The following is a 19,020-nucleotide window of genomic DNA, read 5'->3' as shown; positions in this document are numbered from 1 at the left end:
CTGCATTATCTTCAGATTGGTATGTCCTTTTTTTAATCCCTTGATCACCAGCAGCTTTCTTTGTTTAGAATCAAATAATTGAATGTGGGGTAGGGGAAAGAGGCTTCATGTTCTAATTACTGGAAATGCCTTGCTGTTCTCGTGCTATCTGCTTTCCCTGTAAAATGTTGCACTTAGTGTGGGCTTTTATTGTAACAGCTACTCAAACATTTTATGCTGACCTGCATTATGTTTTTTGCAGACAGCTCCAACCTACTTGTCTGTGCTCCTTAGGCTCTTAAAGTACAAATGCAGTACATCATCTTAAATACTCATGGCTATTAAGCATTTAAAAAAAATTCAAAGGTGAACTGCAGGGATCTTTAATATGCTCTTCCCTTAGTTAATTAGCTAGCCCTTTTTATCTTATGTTTTCAGTTGGCATAATGAAGAGGAGTTTAGCATTTTGCTTCTCTTGAATAATTTCCAGAATTGAGACTTGCCTTTTGTTTCTGGTTTTCTAAAAAAAGGTCTCAGGTTGGCAGGAACAAGGAGGGGACTGCAGTAACTGCCTCCCTTGCTGTCAGGGAGCATCACTGCAGTCAGTGCAATTTCCATCTCTTTTTATATACTCAGTATATTTTGTGTCTCTTTCTGACTCCTTTCTCAAATTGTTTTATGCAAATTCCTGGTATTTTTACAGTGTTCAAAGAAGGGAAAATGTTCTGTTTTTTCTGTGAGATTTTGAAATAAATTTCTCAAAGTTCATGTGATCAGTAGCTTGCTTCTTGGTCCTATATCATAATTTTTGTTATTTATTTATCGGGGCTTCAGTTGAACTATTAATAAATCAACTCAGTTTTCATGTAAGCTAGAAATATTTATTTAGAACATGTGTGCAAATACATAATTTAGTTTAAATTTTCAGTTGGAATAGGTATAAAAACCCCTTAAGGTTAAACAAAAGACTTTGCTCTTCTATAAATTTTGTGCACATATGTGGGTAGATAGGTGGATGGATAAGTTTAACTCTTTATTTACTAGTCATTATTTTAAAACAAATTAAAAATTTCTTTTGAACACATTTAGCTTGGATTTTTTAAATAGCAAACTTTTATTACATATTGCAGTTCTGAAGGTTAAAACTCCCATTAATTCCTGATTTTGAGTTATGTAGTAGATCTGTCTTCAAGCAGGAAAATGATTAAATATACAAGATCTTCTTGACTGTCTGATTTTGATGCTTGGCTTGATACTGTTTGAACTGACTGAAGAAGTTCTATGTAACCATAATACTTGTGAATTGCTGTGCTCCATCTGAACATTCTTACACCCCTTTTAAATGATTTTGTGTGCTTTTGAGTTTAATGTGTGCCATGTGGTAAAATGAAGAATTATTTTCCCTAGAAACAGCCACATCTGTATAACTGAATTTTCTTTGACAAGCAAATTGGTTCACAAATACTCTCATTCATTTGTCTGTAGGTGCCTAGAAAAAACCAACAAATGGAAACAAAAAAAAAATTGCCAAAACTTGAATATGTTTGTTACAGTTTCATGAAAATATTTTATTAATGCTCCTTTTTAAAAAACAGCATTTTTCAGGCAATGCTTCCGTGGAAAGTTTTCCTCGTTCCTGTTTTTGTGTGTCAGCAAAAATCCCTGGGTCTTACATTGACACACACTGACATATTGAATTAATATTTCAGCAGAAGACTCGGGAATGCCATTTAAAATTGTCACTATTTAAAGCATGAGAATCCATCATGGGTTGAATCACTATTTTTTTTTTTACCTCACGCCTCAGAGGAGGGCTCAGAATCCTGCTGCTTCTCTGCAGAGCAGTCAAGTCAAAAAGGATGCATTGGCAAGATAATGGAAGTGAAAACCAAATGCTGTAGGAGTTGATGCTGGTCTGAAACAAAGAAGTCCTGGTTTTGGCTTCAACCCAAAAATACTTAGCAGTTACAAACTGAAAGTGTTCATAGCTGATGGCTGAAGGTAATACATATATATATCCAGAACTATATCCCCCTTATAAAGAAGGGGGAGATATCCCATTCTGAATTTGTCTTGTGGTGCAGGGAAAAGGTTGCAGAAACTTTTTCAGGAAAGATATGCCACTGGGATTCAGAAAGAGGGTTAGTGCTCATGTTTTCAGATGTCACACTGGGAAAGACCATTTTTTAGTCTTGAAAACAAAATACAGATTGTCACTGTTACGTTGCTGCCCAGGTCAGCACTATGTTGGCTTTTTTCATTTAGCAAGTATCTTGTCTGGCCATAGGGGAAGAGATGAATACAAGCTCATGTAATAGTTTTTCTTCATTTGGTTGCTGACTTGGAAACCCAAGAGAAGGAATGTTCTTAGCCTGATAAAAACAGGACCATACCTTTTTTTCTCAGCAGAATGAAAATTTATAAATAGGTTGTTAAATGCTTGAACAAAAGCAGTGCAACGGGAATGAAAGGTTGGCTGTGGTAACACCTGTTTTCATCGGTAGTTTGGTGGTTAGAAATATGAAAAAATCCAAGTTTTCCTCTTTGACTGAATGTTTTTTGAACATACAGTTCCCCCTCAGGTGTTTTATGAGACTGTAGTGAGTATGTTGCCTTCCTTCTCTATTTCAGAGCTTTTCTCCTTTATGGAACATGCTTTTAAAAAGCAGAGGATAAGTGTTCCTGTGTCTTGTGTGTAAGTGTGTGTCACTGCTGGAGGTTGAGCTAACAACACTCCAGGATGCTCTGCTGTTTAGTAATTGCCACGTTCTCATGTGAGGCAGGAGAAGTGGGTTTGCATCCCCTCTGGCAGGGGGAGAATTGGATGCAGGACTCTGAGCATGAACACAAGATTGTAAAACTGATCTATTCTGAAAAGATTTCCAGGAAACACTTTTTGAGAATTTAGCCCAAATTCACACTTTGTTTCTGTGTTGCTGAAACTACCGTTGTAGCAAAAACATTTTATCTAAGAGGAAAGAAGGACAGGAAGGAGAGAGGGTTGCCATAGTTTGGTGGGACTCCTGCAGGAGAAGGCCTTTTGGAAAGGGAAATCTGTAAGTCATATGTAATGGCAGAAGTACAGTTTGGTTAAATGTTTAGTGGGAAGTACTTGGAATAAATATATTTAATGCTTTTAAATATATTTAAATTTTTAAATAATTTTGAAGACCAGAAATTTTCACGTTTGTCAGGCAAAATCTCTTCTTGTTCAATGGAAATTCGGTTGGTTTATTCTAACATGTTTAGAAGTTTGCTAAATTCTGTGTTATTTGGGAAGAATATCTTTCATCTTCAGGACATGTTGAGTATGTATTTTAAGTAACATGTCAGCCTAATCTTCCAAAAATGTGGTTCCAGGAGTTGTTTTCTGGAGAGGAAACTGAATCTCAAAAAGAAGCAGAAAATGATAATCAAACTTGTCACTTTAACCACATGTACAGAACACCCAATTCTTCAGATGTGCTCAGCACCCTCACTGCCTTCAGCACAGTCTGGACATAGTTAATTTTCTGTTGGTTTTTAGGTTGTTCTCATACCCTGAGCACAAAGGCAGAGTATCTTCCTCTTTATTCTGTCATTTTTTTGCTGTGTTCACTGGGGGTATCATGCAGAAACTCCTTGCCTGCTGATAATTGCATGATAAAAGCAATTGCCACTTTATTCAGTGACAGTCTTCAGTATGAACCTCTTCAGTGTGGATGATTTTGGATCCCCGAGTTCAGGGTGTACTTAAGGTTTGACTTGGCTTAAGGCAGACTTGACTTTTGGAGGCCAAAGTACACAAGACTGGGAGCACAGTTGTACATTCATACATTGAAATCAACTTCTTAAAAGGTGTTGGAGAGTCTTATTTATTGCCACAACTGTGCAGCCTCTTTTAAATCCAGTTAAATAGTTCTCTGTCGTTTGAAAATACTGTTCCTCTGAGCTGCTTTCTTTTCACATTCCATCATCAGTGAAAGGACCATGACACAGGCTATACATTTCTAAATGTAAAATTTCTAAATTTTACACAGGCCAGTTTTGTACTGGCAGGTAATAAAGCCCAGTGTTGTCTAAGAAGCCCAGTTGGTGTTGTTTGTAGACTGAACTCAGAACAATATCCTGATTTGTTTTGAAGATAATATACTTTTGTAGTTGTTTTACTTCCAGTATTAATCATGTTGCAAACACCAAGGATCATTCTGTGGTGTTTATGGTTGGCTTTTCTCCTTGTATTTTCCATGTTTTTCATGTTGCCTTGGATGGCAAATACACCTTGTATTATTTTTTTTGGAATATGAGTTGATATGTATCGTATTTTAGAGGGGGGTTTGGTGAAACTGTGCTTCCATAGTTAACAAGTTCTCCTTATTCTGCATCTCTTTATTTATATATGAAGAGATAAACAAGTTTAACAGCAGCAGTTGTTGGTATTTCAGAATACTTATAATTGGATTTATCATACACAGTATTGATGGGTGGGGGTTTTTCAGTACCAGTAAATATTTGTTCTATCCTTAAGAAATAAAACCTTCCATCTCAAAATTCTTCTTACTCTATGACATTAAAACTTTAAACTTTTTTGGTTACAGTTTTGAGGATATTCTGTGCCTTGCTGATTCCTCATCTTTGTCAGATATCACCCTTGATGGCAATCCAATAGCTCAGGAGACATGGTACAAACACACTGTTCTCCATCATATGATGCAGCTCCGACAGCTAGATATGAAGAGAATCACAGTAAGAAATTTCTGTTTTCATCAAACTTAATAGATCCTTAAATTCAGAAGTAAAATTTAGGGTTTTCTGTGAATATATGTATATTGAGAATACTTTTTTTTTTTTCTTAATTTAGCATGGAATTGATTGGTGCATAGGCATTATAATATTTAAAACTTTAACCTTTTTTCTTCAGTATAACATAAGAGTGTGGGTTTTTTACTTCAACTTAATGTGTATTTTGAAGTGCTAAAACTTTTCAGCAGTAAATACTGTGTGTTCAGTTGCCACGTGACGTGAGGGAGTCTGCAAAGTTTTTGGTTAGAACTTTCCTGACAGTCTTTACTGGTTTATTGTATAGGTGAGAAGGAGCAGCATATTCCTTCCAAAGGAATGCTCTGTTTGCCCTAAAATTGGTGTAACTGGTATCTTCTTTCATTAAGAGTTTCATTGGCTTCTTAAATCTGCCTCCCTGAGGAAACCTGGTGATCACACACTTTGTGTGTCTGTATTTCTCCTTTTCTTACCTGTCCTGCTCTCTTAACTCATTTGTGTTCCTGCTGCTCAAGTCCAAATAACCTTGATAAGGGAGAGAGGACTTGCAGACAACTAAGTCTCCTACACTCTGAAGGGCAGTTACCAAGGGTCTTAAAATCACCTATTTTCCCTTTTAATGAAGGAATAGCCTTGCTAATTCTTCTGTGTCTACTCAAAAGTGGTGTGTAAGCATGGCCTTACAAGAGAAATCTATCCAGCAGTAAGCAAGTGTTGCAGTGTTATCTTTTTTGACCACATAATTTATTTTAAATGCTCATTTGCTTTGTACAAAGGCTGTACTGCATTACAGCAGCTGTTGCTTTGCCATGTATCCTGTTGTCCTGCAACCAATCCACCACTAGTATAAAACAGAGCCAGTCAGAATGTAAAATAGGACATGTATGTGGAAAACATTAATTTTAAAAATAAAGTGCTTGGGACATGAGAGGTTTTGCTCCCAGCGTTGAAAATACTTAATACTTGTTTGCTCACAGATATTCTGTGTGTTGGGATTTTTTATATTTGGTGAATTTATACTGACTTAATTCAATACTTGGTAATTAGTTTGCTTTTAAAGACATTATTTTGTCAGTATTATTTGAGGAACTTGATCACATAATGAAAATCTCTCTCCATCTTGCCCCCCTGCTCTGCCCTTCTCAAGAGGGGATGATCATGGTAGAAATCTCAGTGATGGGAAAAACTGTTAGAAAGAGCTCAAACTCCTTTTTAGACTCTATGGGATCTGAATTGGGAAAAAGTTTTTAGAAAGGCACAGCCATGGGAAGAACTTAATCTGGGTTTGCACCTTGTTAAACATCAGAGAATGAACCACAAAGACAAAAAGCCATAGAAAACCAGGCTTCACCACTTCTGCTGCTCATAAACTTACTTGTAAAAATAATGTGCTTTGCATTCTTTATTTGCCTTCTGGTTTTGAGCCTTTTAATATTTTCCTCATATAGAGGGTGCTGTATATTTTCTCCAGTAAAAACTGTGTTACTCAGATAATCATATGACTTAAGACACTGGGATTTAAGGAAAAATAACAAGTATCCTGAGATGTGTGATAAAATTTGAGAGCTGACAATCTCAAATCCAGCTGTTCTGCCTCATAATGCAACATCCTGTGGCCACCACCTGTAAGGGTAGGTCTTACTTGGAGGGGGAATGAAAATACAGCATTGAGTATGTGCTTTTTCTCACTCAATTAGTGAACCTAAACTCTAATTATATTTGGATCTTTTCTTCATTAACCTGAAAAGTGCCCAGATCATTTTGAACTTAAGTGTTGCTTTGTCTTGTAACAACCTGAGAGTTGAATGGTGGTGGTTTTTTTCTGACTAGGAATTCTTTGTTAACCTTTTCAGACTATTTTCTGCTCAAGAGCTGAGTTTTATGCAATTTTTACTTCTGCTTTTAACTTTTACCTACTGACTTCACTGGGACAGGAAAATTATTTCAAGAAAAAATAAAATCTTAAGGATATTTGCAAAACTTTACAAGAGATCTGGAAGTTTTATTCACATTGGGTTTCAAGAAGACACATGCTCTTTGGTGCCAGGCCTTTTCCATAGGATTCCCTGGAAAAAGGGAACCTTGGTGCAAAAGTCTGGTGCTAACTGTCTCTGCCTTAGGGGACTGTTCAGAAACATAGAGCTGCTATGAGAATCAGATACACTGCACTTGGAATAAAACATTTCTGCATTGTAATTGTTCTAATACTGCTTAAGTCAGGGCAGATTTCCCTTTATTCCAGGGATTGTGTGGTATTATGGCAACTCTTAAACCCTGACCCGTGAGGAAGCCACTGTTTTCTTGGGACATCTCATTGCTAAGCCATTTTTGAATGTGAGATTGAAGCTCTCAAACCACTGAGGCAGGAACCCAGTGGTGGTGGCATCAGTGCAGGTTACACACCTACACTGAGTTCCACTGTGAGCCCATAAAAACTTGTTCCTTGTCCACGCAAGAAGATGGTTTTCAGCTGAAAAACCTGTCCACTTTTTCCATGGAAATATTTTGCTTTCTTGAGCTGTGGTAGATCAGCCCTAGAGACTTAGAGACTGGGGCTGAATTACCATGGCTGGACTGATTCCACAGTGTCACTTGTGTGTCTCTCAGCTGCACCTTCACCTCACCTTTGTTGCAGGGTGATGGGACTGGATGAAGGTTTTCATGGAATGGGCTTGTGAGGTTGAAGTGCCTTACAGTCAGGGCAGGGTCAGGCTGCATTTGTAATTATTTACTTTGGTTAAAGCACTCTAATGGTTGTTTTTCTGGACACTGAAGCTTTTTCAATGTGTTTTGCAGTTTGAACCCTTCCAAAAGGGGGCCTACCCAGTGGTGCTTTTAGTTTAGCTGTGACCAATCTGTTTTCCTCCACTCTTTGGTAAGAGTAAGCAAATATTGTCTGCAGACATGTAATAAAATATCAAAATATGAATGAAATGAGTACATAGTCCTTACTGAGGAGTTATTTAACAAGGAACAGTTGCTATTCATCACTTCAAATAGACTTCCTCAAAAGAATTTGATAAGTGTATATATATTTCTACATGTGTGTGTAAATATGATACACAGTGCATATTTCTTTAAAATGTGCTGTGGTTGCCAAATTGAAAGACAAACTGTGTCTCTTTAAAAGTAAAGTTTTGCTTCTTTTCATTGAGGTTTTATAGGTTTTGGATGTCTAAAGTTAGAGAGCTGTGTTTGGTTTTGATTATTTGCTTAGACATTTCACTGCTGATCAGGGAGTAGGTTCTACTGCTTTATCCAGAGTAGAATTTGTAACTGTATTCCATCACCACCATAAAGTGTTCTGGGTTTTTTAGGGAAGGTTCCCTTTTCTTTCTTTCCACTGGAAAATAAGATACTTCAGGAACTTCTACAATCATTATTCTGGATCATAATTCTTTCTCTTTAATCAGGTCTTGTGAAAATATACCAAATTAATGCTGAAAGTAAAAACAGAAGATGTAGCTCATTGTCGAATCATTCTTTAAGTGATATTTGACAATATGTTTTACCAATAATTTTCCATGGCTGTATTTCTACTGGAACTATTCTTACTTCATTCCTGTTTAAAATCAGCCTCTGTGGTGTACAAAACAAAGAGCAATTTGCCTTCTGCAAGTGTGAGCTGAATGTTGGGTATTTTAAATGTACTGCATTGGGTCTCTCCCTGCCTTGAAAGTGCAAAGTATGTTCCAGGCCATTCTTCACATTCTCCGTGTGGTTCTGATTACCTAAAATAGTTTATATCAAGTAGACTATAGCTGTTTCTAATCTACAGTACAATTGTGTGAATAATTACAAGGTAGGTGTACTGTGGTGATCAAATGCTGCATTGCCTGTGTGCTGACCCAGCACCTTCTTCTCCTGTCACTTGTGTCATTTGTTGAAAAAGAACTTGTTTGCAGAGTATCAAAGCAGCAGTGAGGACGAATAGGTGCGTTCCACTGCGGTCCCTTTAGGATTCTCCCCAAATGTTGTGGATGTTCCCTCCTGGAAGAGCGGCAGGGATCGGGGTGTTGCGGTAGCGCCCCGGTAGCGGCAGAGGGCACTGTCGGCTCATGGAATTCTGTGAGCTCGGGAATAACCCCCTGGAAAGGCATCCCCGCCTTGTCCTGGAATTCTGTGAGCTCGGGAATAACCCCCTGGAAAGGCATCCCCGCCTTGTCCAGCAAGGCTTGGTTTAGAGACAGAACAGCCATGGAGCGTAACAGCAGAGTAGTGAGGGGAAACAAGGAAAAAGGGAGGTAAATAAATGCCAGGTCAAATTGAGAGATTTAATTAAAAAATTAAAAATTCCTGATACAAATCTGTCTTTCCAGAGAAAGATATCACTAATGTAGTTTGGTAGTGTCTATCCTTTATTTTAAGACTTTGTAGCAAACTCTACACTGGAATACATAATTGGAATGAACAGCTATCATGAGAACAATGTTTGCAGTTCCTGAAGTTTTGAATTCTTGAGGAACAGAGTATTTTGCATTATTACCGATTATTCATATTATATGCAATATATATGATATATTATTATATATAATGTTGTGTTTTATTATGCAATGATAATAATTATTAATATATGTGCCATGTTACCTGCATGGGGTTTGTGTCACGATTTTCACAGCTTGCCCCTGAACCTTCCCATTCAGGTGTTGAGTTTCATTATGTGGTATTTTGTTACATTGCCATCTAGAAGGCCTTTTGTACCACTGTGTGCTTTCATTTTATTATTTAGTTACTGGTGATCCTCCTTTAATGTGTGCTAGTGACCAGTTGATCCTTCTAACCTGGATTAATCTGTAATTCTGTGACACTACCTGCTTGGAAATACCCTGTTCAGGAATAACTGAAAATCCCAGTAGCCAAGGAGGCTGCCAACAGAACTTCACCATTAAGAGGGCTACAAGTTGCTTTCAGAATAAGAAAAAAAAAAGTTACATTAAAAAAAAAAATAAAAATTAGGCTTTACAGTTAGTGTTCCTGGGAAATTCTTGCATACATTTGGGTTAGAGAAGCTTGCTCTGGCCAAAGCCTCATGCCTTAATCTGCATTGAGGTACTCCTCTTGTTTAATACATGATACTAGGATAAAAAGTCATGGGGGAATGATCTGGAAATCTGTTGTTTAACCACTTTTCAGAGTGATGCTGAAATCTGTGGTATGTCAGTGGGTTTCAGGGGGACTGTACACAGATCAGGGTAGGTCTGTCACATGAGCCAAACTTCTTGTGCTTGGAAATTGTTTTATGCTAAGTGTGAAGTTCCTGTTTTGTTTCCCCTTCCAGTAAGCACTCACCCCTGTGCTTAGGGGTTCTTACAATCCTCTAAACATAGCATGTTTTATTTATGTAGAAATTTTGACATATCAATTTGTCTTCGTGGTTGATGATGCTTTCAGTTCATTTTTTGTTTGTTAATTTTGTTAACACATAACTTTTCCAGAAAATGCAAAGGTTAGGACAGGAGCTTTCTATTTTGAGGGAAATGAAAACACTTTTCATATGTTCTGGGAAGACACTTTAATAGAAATGCCCAAATGGCATGTGAAGTAAATCAAAATAAGTTAAAGTATGCTTCCCAAATATTTGTGTTGGAAGGAATCTACACTTTTTACTTCATAGTGAACATTTCTTTTGTTACTTGGAAATTATATGTTCTAAAAATACTGTGCTGTGAGAATGTTTAAACTTCTGTAAACAACAGGCATCCAACCTAATATGGGGGTATTGCAGTATCAAATTGCTGTACCAGGAAAATTAAGCAACTTCCATTGTTTAGGAATCAATGGCTTTCTTCTTGAGACTTCTACTTGATTAGGTAATAATATTGAGAAATAATGCTAATTATTTGTTCCTTTTCTTCTCAAGTTACCTTGATGATTGAGAGAAGGCAACCCCTGGAAATAGTTTATAATGATGCAAATTAGTCTTGGATTATGATTAAGCATAAATAGAACCCAGTTTTTTTGCTGCATGCCTTTTCTTGCAAAAAAAGTCCTACTGATTGCAAAATCTACTACAAAGATACCAAGATGCATTGCACTGTTATATTTAAAAATGTTCTTTTTCACTGTCATACTCACCATTTGCTTTCTACTTTTTCAAAGGCCCTTACAAATATTACTTTTAACTTGGAGTAGTTATCTGTTTATTCTGTATACCTTTATAGTTAATAATTTTATTGGTTTACTAATACTTAGAAACATTAAAATGATAAAAATTCTAAAACGGTATCGAAGTGAAAATTTACGTTTCAAATACCAACACAAAACCGTATCAATGATTTATCAGTAATACTTTTCAGAACCTGATTAGTTCCTGCTTTTAGGAATTTGTTTTTTTGTTTTGACTTCCAGGAAGAAGAAAGACGTATGGCCTCTGTTGCAGCAAGGAAAGAGGAAGAAAGGAAGCGTGAAAGCCATAGACAGACCTTGCTTAAGGTATTTCCTATGGATGTTCTACAGATTACAGCAGTAATTTGTCTTCTGATATTTTGTTGCTGAAGATCTTACATATCCCAATATGCCTTTGGTTTTTTTAAACTCTCTTTTTAGAGCTTGAACAGTGCACTCCACGACTGAAACTCTCTCCAGTCAAATAGGCAGGTCATACTTTAGCAAAAAACCCCAGTTGAATACATGAGTGTGACACATGTAAATGGGGGGCAAACTTCATTTTCCTAAATGCAGAGTAAAGAACTTTTCCAGTGATTTCAAATTCCTTGAGCTTGGTCTCCCAGTATCAGGTGAGAGCTCTGGCTGCAGCCAGGCAGGGTGTTCTGAAGCAGTTTTCCCTCCGTTCTTTCCCGTTGAAGTTGTTCCTTTGTGCAGAAGGAGTGAAGCTGCCATGAGAGCACAGCCAGACTCCAGCTGTTGTCTTTGTCAGGAGAACACTTCTCTTTATCTCCCAGCACAGCTGGCCTGGTTAGTGCTGACACAGGAGATGGAATATCCCGAGCAGGAGAGGCCGAGGTGCACTCCAGAATACTCTTTCTGGGGCTGCTGAATAATGAGCTGTGTTCCTAATAGGAGACCAAAGTTCAAGGATCTGAGAGCATCCACATTCCATTTGCTGCATGAATATCACCATTTGTCTCCAAATCATTCTCCTCTGGAGAAGAAAAAAGTGCCTGAATTTTTTTGTCATCCAGTAATGGCTGTACTGAAAACTCTTTCAGTTTGGCAGTCAAGCAAGCAAACAAAAATGTCCATGTATGCATATTAAGTTTCCTAGGTAAAATAATATTTCTGGAAGGGGATTAGACTGAAAGTAGTTGCAGGAGGCTGTAAGAAGTTTAGCAAATGTATATAACTCTGAAAAATAAAAAGACACAAATAAAATGTATATTAAAAAATTATATAAGCATATTAAAAGTATTTTTAAATTATTTTTAAAATATAATAATAATATAAAGTATATTAAAACCACAAGTCCTCAAGAACCTAAACATATGAATTGGGGAAAAAAAACTGCTTCATGTCTAGTGCCTAAGAATATATTTCGATTTCCTATATATTTGTATCCATATATATTTTCTGTTTTAAAAAAAAAAAACAAACAATATAATAAAAAAGTCTTAGATACAGTTTTGGTTTTTTGAGGTGTTTTTTTAAGCAGTGTTGTGGTTTGGGAATTTTTGTGGGTTTGGAAATGTTTTTTCTCTGTAAGATAGTGATGTATGTAAAGTCTCTTCAGGTTGGAAGTGTTGGTGCCAGTTCTTAGTAGCACAAAGAAATGGGAAATTAGTAAATAATATTCACATGTGGCATTATTTGTGCTGTTGGAAATATAACTGTGTCTCTGACTAGAAAAAAAAAGTAGGTGTTTATTTGTAGTTCATGTTCTTAACTCTTGATGTCCCATTTCCTTATAGCAGGGGAATCATTTGCTCTGATGGCCAAGATTTCATGAGGCATTTTGCTAGTGGAAAATTCCCTTAGAAGAAAAAACTATTGTTAATGTGTAATGCCATTATTACTCGATTTTAACATTAAATTGCAGTTTTTTAATTTAATAAAGGTATATTTCTCATCTTCAAATAGTTAAGTGGCGTAAAGGCCAAATACCAATCTTTTTTGTATGATTTGGTGATTTCATATATCTTTCCTTTGTGAATGGATCCTTATGATTCAGGCTTTTTTCCTGTTCCACACATTTGCATTTAAGGAACAAATCTACTCACAGATACAATGTCCAGCACAAAAAGTCATGGACTACAAAATTTTCTTCAGAGTTCAATCTGAAGAAAATATTTCGAGAATTGTGTTCTGCAGTTTTTGTTACAGTCACATTTCTCCAAACTTTCTTAAACTATATGAAGTGTAAATGAAATTCTAGGCCCTCATTCAGTAGCAAGCAATCACTGTTTTGCTGCATTGAAAACATTAATTTCATCAGTCATCTCTTTTTTTTTTATCTCTTGCTGATACTTGTCTGCCCAAACAGCAGGGTTTCTTCATCTCTTTTTCCACACTGTTTTTTTATTGCTTCCAACCCACTCTTCTGGTAAAGTTTGAGATGTATCTGAAATGTGTAGAGAATGTAATTCCTCTCCAACAGAGGTTAAACTTAATACTTACTGGAACAAGAAAAAGTTATTGCTAGCAGGATCTTCACACCTCTAAAACGTGCTCTTTGTGAAATGTATTCTTGGAAGTTTTCAAAGCTCTGTAGGAATCCAGCAGCCCACAGCTGGGGGCACTAACAAAGAGCTGTACAGTAATTAAGGTGGTGAGGAGACCCTCTGCCTCAAGAACAAACAGAATTTTCTAAAGGTGTTTGGAAAAAAAAAATGCTGCTTCTTTCAACTTGCCCCACTTTGTTACGTGGAGCCCAGTCATCACTGAAGTTGGAAATGTCCTCTAACAGGACAGTGTCAGAACTCTCTGGGCAAATGGAATGGGAAATAGAGTTGTGAGCTCTTTAAATGGAAAAACTTCCAAAAAGTAGTAGTTTCCATGTACTTTCAGTTCAGTTCTAGCCAATTATGGATGTGATTTTTGTCACTAAGGACTAGAAGCTCCATCATCAGTCATTGAAATGAATTGTGCTGTTTGAGGATTGCAGCTACAGCAGGAGCTTACTCTTTGGTTAATCTGTTATCTTCTGGTTTTCAAAGAAATAGTCATTTGTAGAGCTTTACACTTCATATTTCCAACACTGAGTAGTGTCAGGAACATTCTTGGGGAACTGCATTGCAGAAATGTCCAGAACTCACCCAGTGTGAAAGGAATTATGTAAAAATGTGATGGTAAGAGTCATATGTTACTTTTATAGATTAAAACCAGGACCATAGCGTCTGTAGGTCATGCTTAATGTATCAAAAGTGTTAATTTCAAATTGTAAAATTAGAGTTACCCTGGTCCCCTGCCATTCTCCATAGACATATCAAATAAATTATCTTTTTTTTCCCTATTTGATAAAAGGGACTATAATTTTGTGGTTAGTGTTGATATTTTTTTTGTGGATGTAAACTTAATTTATGCTAAGCTCCTGTATAATATTTTCCTCTCAGAAATTCGAAGTCACTATTCAAATTTGACTGAGATGAATACATCATCAGTGAGGTGACTGACTCTGAGAATTACATCTAGTTCAGAAAAAACAAATCAAGCTTTCATTTGTGAGAGTTCAGCTGCCAATCCATGAGTTCTTACAAAGCACCTTGTTCTTATCCTTGTAAAGGTTTCTGAGTTAGCTGTAATAAATCATTCATTTCTATATGATGCAATAGAACACCTCCTGTTCTTTATATATAGGTGGTTATTTGACATGATTTGCATGATTGCACAAGAACAAATACTTAATAGAGTTTTAAAATACTGGTTTATTGACAAGAGCAGCCTAGAATACAAAAACTACCTAAAAAAACTATTACAGAATATTTGAACTTAGATCTGTTGTAGTCCTGTCCCTGTGTCGATCATGAAGGTAATTTTAATTTTCTGGTTTTATAAAATCTGCCTTTTGCATTTTTCAGAAGATGATTTTTTTCAGAGTATGTTGCAATTCCTGTGAAGCCTTAAAGCAGTTTCGTGGCTGTCTCAGCTGAAGTGTTGGGGGTGGGACAACAGTGTGCCCTGTTGTGTGGGAGGAGTGTCCAAAATGAGACAGCTCCAGACTGTCCAAAATGAGACTTCTGTGATTATCCAAACTAAATATTTTAACTTTATGCTTTCCTAAGTTGTGGATTTATTTTGTTACTTTGCTTGTTTCTGTTACTGCAAGTCCTGTGAAATTGTTTGCTGTCAGTTATGCAAACTGGCACTGGAATGGCACGTTGGTTTTAATGAATAACCACCAGCCAGTACTGTAATTTCTTCAGTTTGAAACATTTAAAATGTTTTCATTAAGCAGCATTTTTCTTTCAGAACAAACAGATGTGTTGATACTACCCTGTCTTAACTTAATATGACTTCTGTATCTTGTCTCAGGAAAAGAAGCGGTTAACGATTTGTAACATTGCTCGTCAGTGGGAGATCCAGCAGAACAGAACAGCCCTTGAGGCTTCTTTAAACCAGGATAAGGACAGTGAGCCCTGTCAGATCAATGGCAGTGCTGCATATGTATTTCCTGAGGAAAGCAGGTATTTTATTGGATAATGTTTCTCCTTGTTCGTGTCTTAATTCCAGGTTGCTACTTCTCACTGTATGACATTGTCAAAAGTGCTATATCCAAATCAATCCTGAAAAGATGTCTTACTTATTACTACTGGTCAAAGGGTAGGGGTAGTATATATTTAAAAAGTAATAAAACAGCAAGCTAAATTATTAGGTGATTTTACTAAAAAGTGGACAACTTCATGTTTGCAAGAAATGTTAAATATGAATTCCCGAGCCGCCTTAAGACTGTTCATTTCCTTGACAACTTAGATTGTTGCCTTCAGTTGAAATGAACAAAATGGAGATATATTGGCATTGCAAACATTTGTAACCTCTTTGTGTATCAGGAGGTTTCACAGTTGAATTCATGCTCTTAGTTTGAACAGCAGCTTCTTTTATTGGACTGCTTTCACACCCATGATATTTATCAGTAGCAGTTTTTTGACTTAGGAATAAAACTAAGATAATTTTTGTATTCTTGGTTTAAAATATATTATCTTTTTAGCTTGCTTATTTGCATCTAAAAGGTGGCCATCTGGCATTATATAGTTTAAAACACACTTACTTAAATGCTTGAGTGATTGCTCATGTCATAACTCTTACGTTTCACATGGCAAACACAATGTGAAGGGGACATTGCTTAAATAAATACATTGTTTGAAGTCGTGTTTAGATATCTAAAGCAACACCAAATATGCTAGGTTAGCATTCTGAGTTAACATTTTTAAGCAGTTTTTTAAATATGAATGGATTCTATTCTTTATTTAATTTTACCCCTCCACTAACTCAAATACACCCAGAGCCCTTCTGCTGAAGAAGTAAAACATTTGCAGTGTTACTTGATTGAAAGAGGATTTTTTCCAGCCTTCAGTGTTTTTGAACCAGCACCAGGTGGGGTCCTGAAAATGAATGAATGCTGAGAAATGCCATTGTATTTGACAGCTGGGTTTTGGTGAAAGTAAGGACTGTCATTTGTTGATGTTATTATTTCAAAATAGTGTCATTTATATCACTGTGTTTTTATTTCCTTTGCAGGTCTCTTGATGCAATTTTGAGCAGTGCAGTACAAGGCTTGTCTGTTCTAGAGTCTCACTTAGTGGAAGTGGAAGGGGACACTCTTGGCTTGTATGGTGCAGGAGCACTGGAGTGCCTGGATCGGAACTGGAGTGTTCAAACAGCTGGAATTATTGTCACAGTCTCCTTTATGTTTATAGAATTTGATGAAATTGTTCAAGTGTTGGCAAAACTGAAGATGAAATTCCCTAACTGTGTGGTGAGTGTGCCTCAGGTTTCAGCTCTGTGAACAGCTATGGAAGGTGCATTTCCTAATGGAACCTTCCTTTGGCACAGGCACCCTTGAGTGGCTTCATGTCAGTAGATACAGTTATGAATTTACGTCTTTTCTTGGTATTATAATGCCAACTTTAACTTGATACTTCTTAAAAATCAATACTTCAGTTTAGATTCCTTTTCAGACTGGTTTTTATTTCTTTTAATTCCTTTGACCTAGCTGATTATTTTGAAGTTGAAAAACTGGTGTGTAAATACAGTCATGCTACTCTGTAATATTGTTATGGATCCATGGTATCAGGAGGACCTCATTTGTGTTGTGAGTGCAAAGATTAGATAGTTGATAGGATAAAAAGAAAGAAGTAAAATTGAAGGGAATAGCTAACTCAGTCAGTACAGCTCTTGGAATTACTCAGTTCTTGATGAAGCCAAGCAACATAAATAAGATGTCTCTTTAGTATGTCTCTTTTTCATTTTTCTCATTGGATGTTTAAATCAGTCATTTTGAAGCAAATAGTAAAATAAAGATGACATACATAAGCAACTTGTAACTCAGGCAGTATGACTCCCTGCTGCTTTTCAAGGTTTTGAGTGTAACAAAACTTCATGGTTTAATTGAAATAGATAAATTTGTGGGGAGCTTGAGACAAATTTATCCATATTAATGAAACAATAGTTTGGGGAGGGGAGAAGTGGAATTTGTGGGTGATACCAGAATCTTAAACTAAATTTATATCTTCCCCATCAGTTTTTCCTTCTTCTCTTTCCCTCAATAATGCTACTGTGTAGCCAGATATATGATGCTCATAGGATCATTAGTGTAGGGCATGGTTCAAACACAGCAGGGTATGACTTAGCCAGCGTGTTGTGCCCAAAAAAAGTCAGATTTTTGAAAACGTGTGTTGTATTTACTTTTATGTGTAGATGTTGCAGCTGCTTTACTTGCAGAATTAAAGTAAACATTGCTCAAGTAGTATCATTGCTTTTTGTAACACTGAAAATATTGCTGTTAGTAAAGGATTTATGAATTCCTTGGGGGATATGAAGTTGACATCTTTTAATATATGTAATATATAAGCAGTTGAAACATTGATGTGTTTTGCTACAAAGACCTCAAGCGGAAAAGAGCTCAGTTGCTTCACCAGCCCCACGGCTGTTTATCTGAGTTTCACAAATGGAGTGGCACAAAACAGTGGGTTTTGCTGTTTGTTTATGGAGTTTGCTGTGGTTTGACCTTTCCCAGCACCTGAAGTTCAAGGAGACAAACCTGGTGGCGCTGCAGCAGTTCAACGCCCTGGCCGAGGTGCATCGCATGGAGCAGCTGACGGTCGATCCTCAGGGAAACCCGGTGGTGAACTTCACCCTGTGGAAATCCTATGTGCTGTTCAGGCTGAACCACTTCAATCTGCAGAAGATAAATGGAGTGAAGGTAGGACAGTGTCCCTCCCTTCTTATGATTGGTCTCACAGGGTCACTTAGCGTTGTTTTTTAAAAGAGCAGATGAATCGATAATAAAATGAGCACAGCCCTGTCGGGGTCTTTTCAGTACTAGGGGGAAAAAATGTAAGTAGACTTCACCATGTAATTTGTTGTGAAATAGATATTAAAATTAACACAGTTTAATAATATTGAATACGTGCAATTAATATTAAATAACTCCATGATTTTACTTGATTTTAAGAGGCACTTGTTTATTGTGTTTGAGAAGATCACAGTGCTGACATTGAATACTTATGCAAAAGTGTGTGTTTGACAGACTCCTTAGTGATTTACAGCATATGATTATTTAAAATTTAAAATTCCCAGTGTTACAAAATATCATAGAATCGTGTTTTCTTCTTTAAGGCTATCACAGGAAAAAGTAACACAACTATTTAAGTAGACTTTTTGTTACAATCTCGAGGTCAGGAAATTCAGTCTCTGAAGGAAAACTTGGAATTTAGTATTTCTTGGGGAGAATTGAGTAAATGGAACACACGTAGCACAGCACGATTTTCTGTAGGACATATATCACATCTTAAATATGTATGACAAGAACATTTTTGTCCTCAACAAACTTCTTCAGCCAGACCACACTATATGAAGATGTGCACACAACTTTTTTCCTAGTGTCGTTAATCATTTGAAAAGTGTCACAGCCAAGCTGAGGAAAGAGATGAGCTCTGATTGCTGTTTTTCATTATCCTACAGCAGAAATCATGGCATCCAGCTTTGCAGATGTATATCACCTTTTGGATTAACATCAGGAATGGAAAATACTGCTTCAGTGTAAAGAACACAACCCCTGAAGTGTGTTCTCAGACCTTAGATCAGCTGTAGAGAATCGTTTAGATGACAGAAAGGGAAATGTGCAGATTCTGCTGTTCTGATCACCATTTGTGTGCAATGTTTGTGGAGACT

General features: G+C 36.7%; 1 protein-coding gene across 3 annotated transcripts in view; it reads left to right on the top strand.

Moving 5' to 3' along the window:
• Nucleotides 1-19,020, top strand: part of LRRC49 (leucine rich repeat containing 49) — a 40,233-nt gene that overhangs the window by 15,088 nt on the left and 6,125 nt on the right. For 2 of the 3 annotated variants that reach the window (XM_025894840.2, XM_025894839.2), the window contains 4 exons: nucleotides 11,086-11,169; nucleotides 15,163-15,314; nucleotides 16,366-16,603; nucleotides 17,864-18,049. In XM_025894840.2, coding sequence (XP_025750625.1) covers nucleotides 11,101-11,169; nucleotides 15,163-15,314; nucleotides 16,366-16,603; nucleotides 17,864-18,049 — 645 coding nt within the window. In that variant the 5' untranslated portion in view covers nucleotides 11,086-11,100. Of the gene's footprint in view, nucleotides 1-4,556; nucleotides 4,705-11,085; nucleotides 11,170-15,162; nucleotides 15,315-16,365; nucleotides 16,604-17,863; nucleotides 18,050-19,020 lie in introns of all 3 variants that reach the window. The other variant, XM_025894838.2, reaches the window with a different exon arrangement.

This window comes from Manacus vitellinus, unplaced genomic scaffold, assembly GCF_001715985.3.
Source record: "Manacus vitellinus isolate BGI_N305 unplaced genomic scaffold, ASM171598v3 scaffold_16_pilon, whole genome shotgun sequence".
Lineage (NCBI taxonomy): Eukaryota > Metazoa > Chordata > Aves > Passeriformes > Pipridae > Manacus > Manacus vitellinus.
This window is presented reverse-complemented; position numbering and strand designations above follow the sequence as displayed.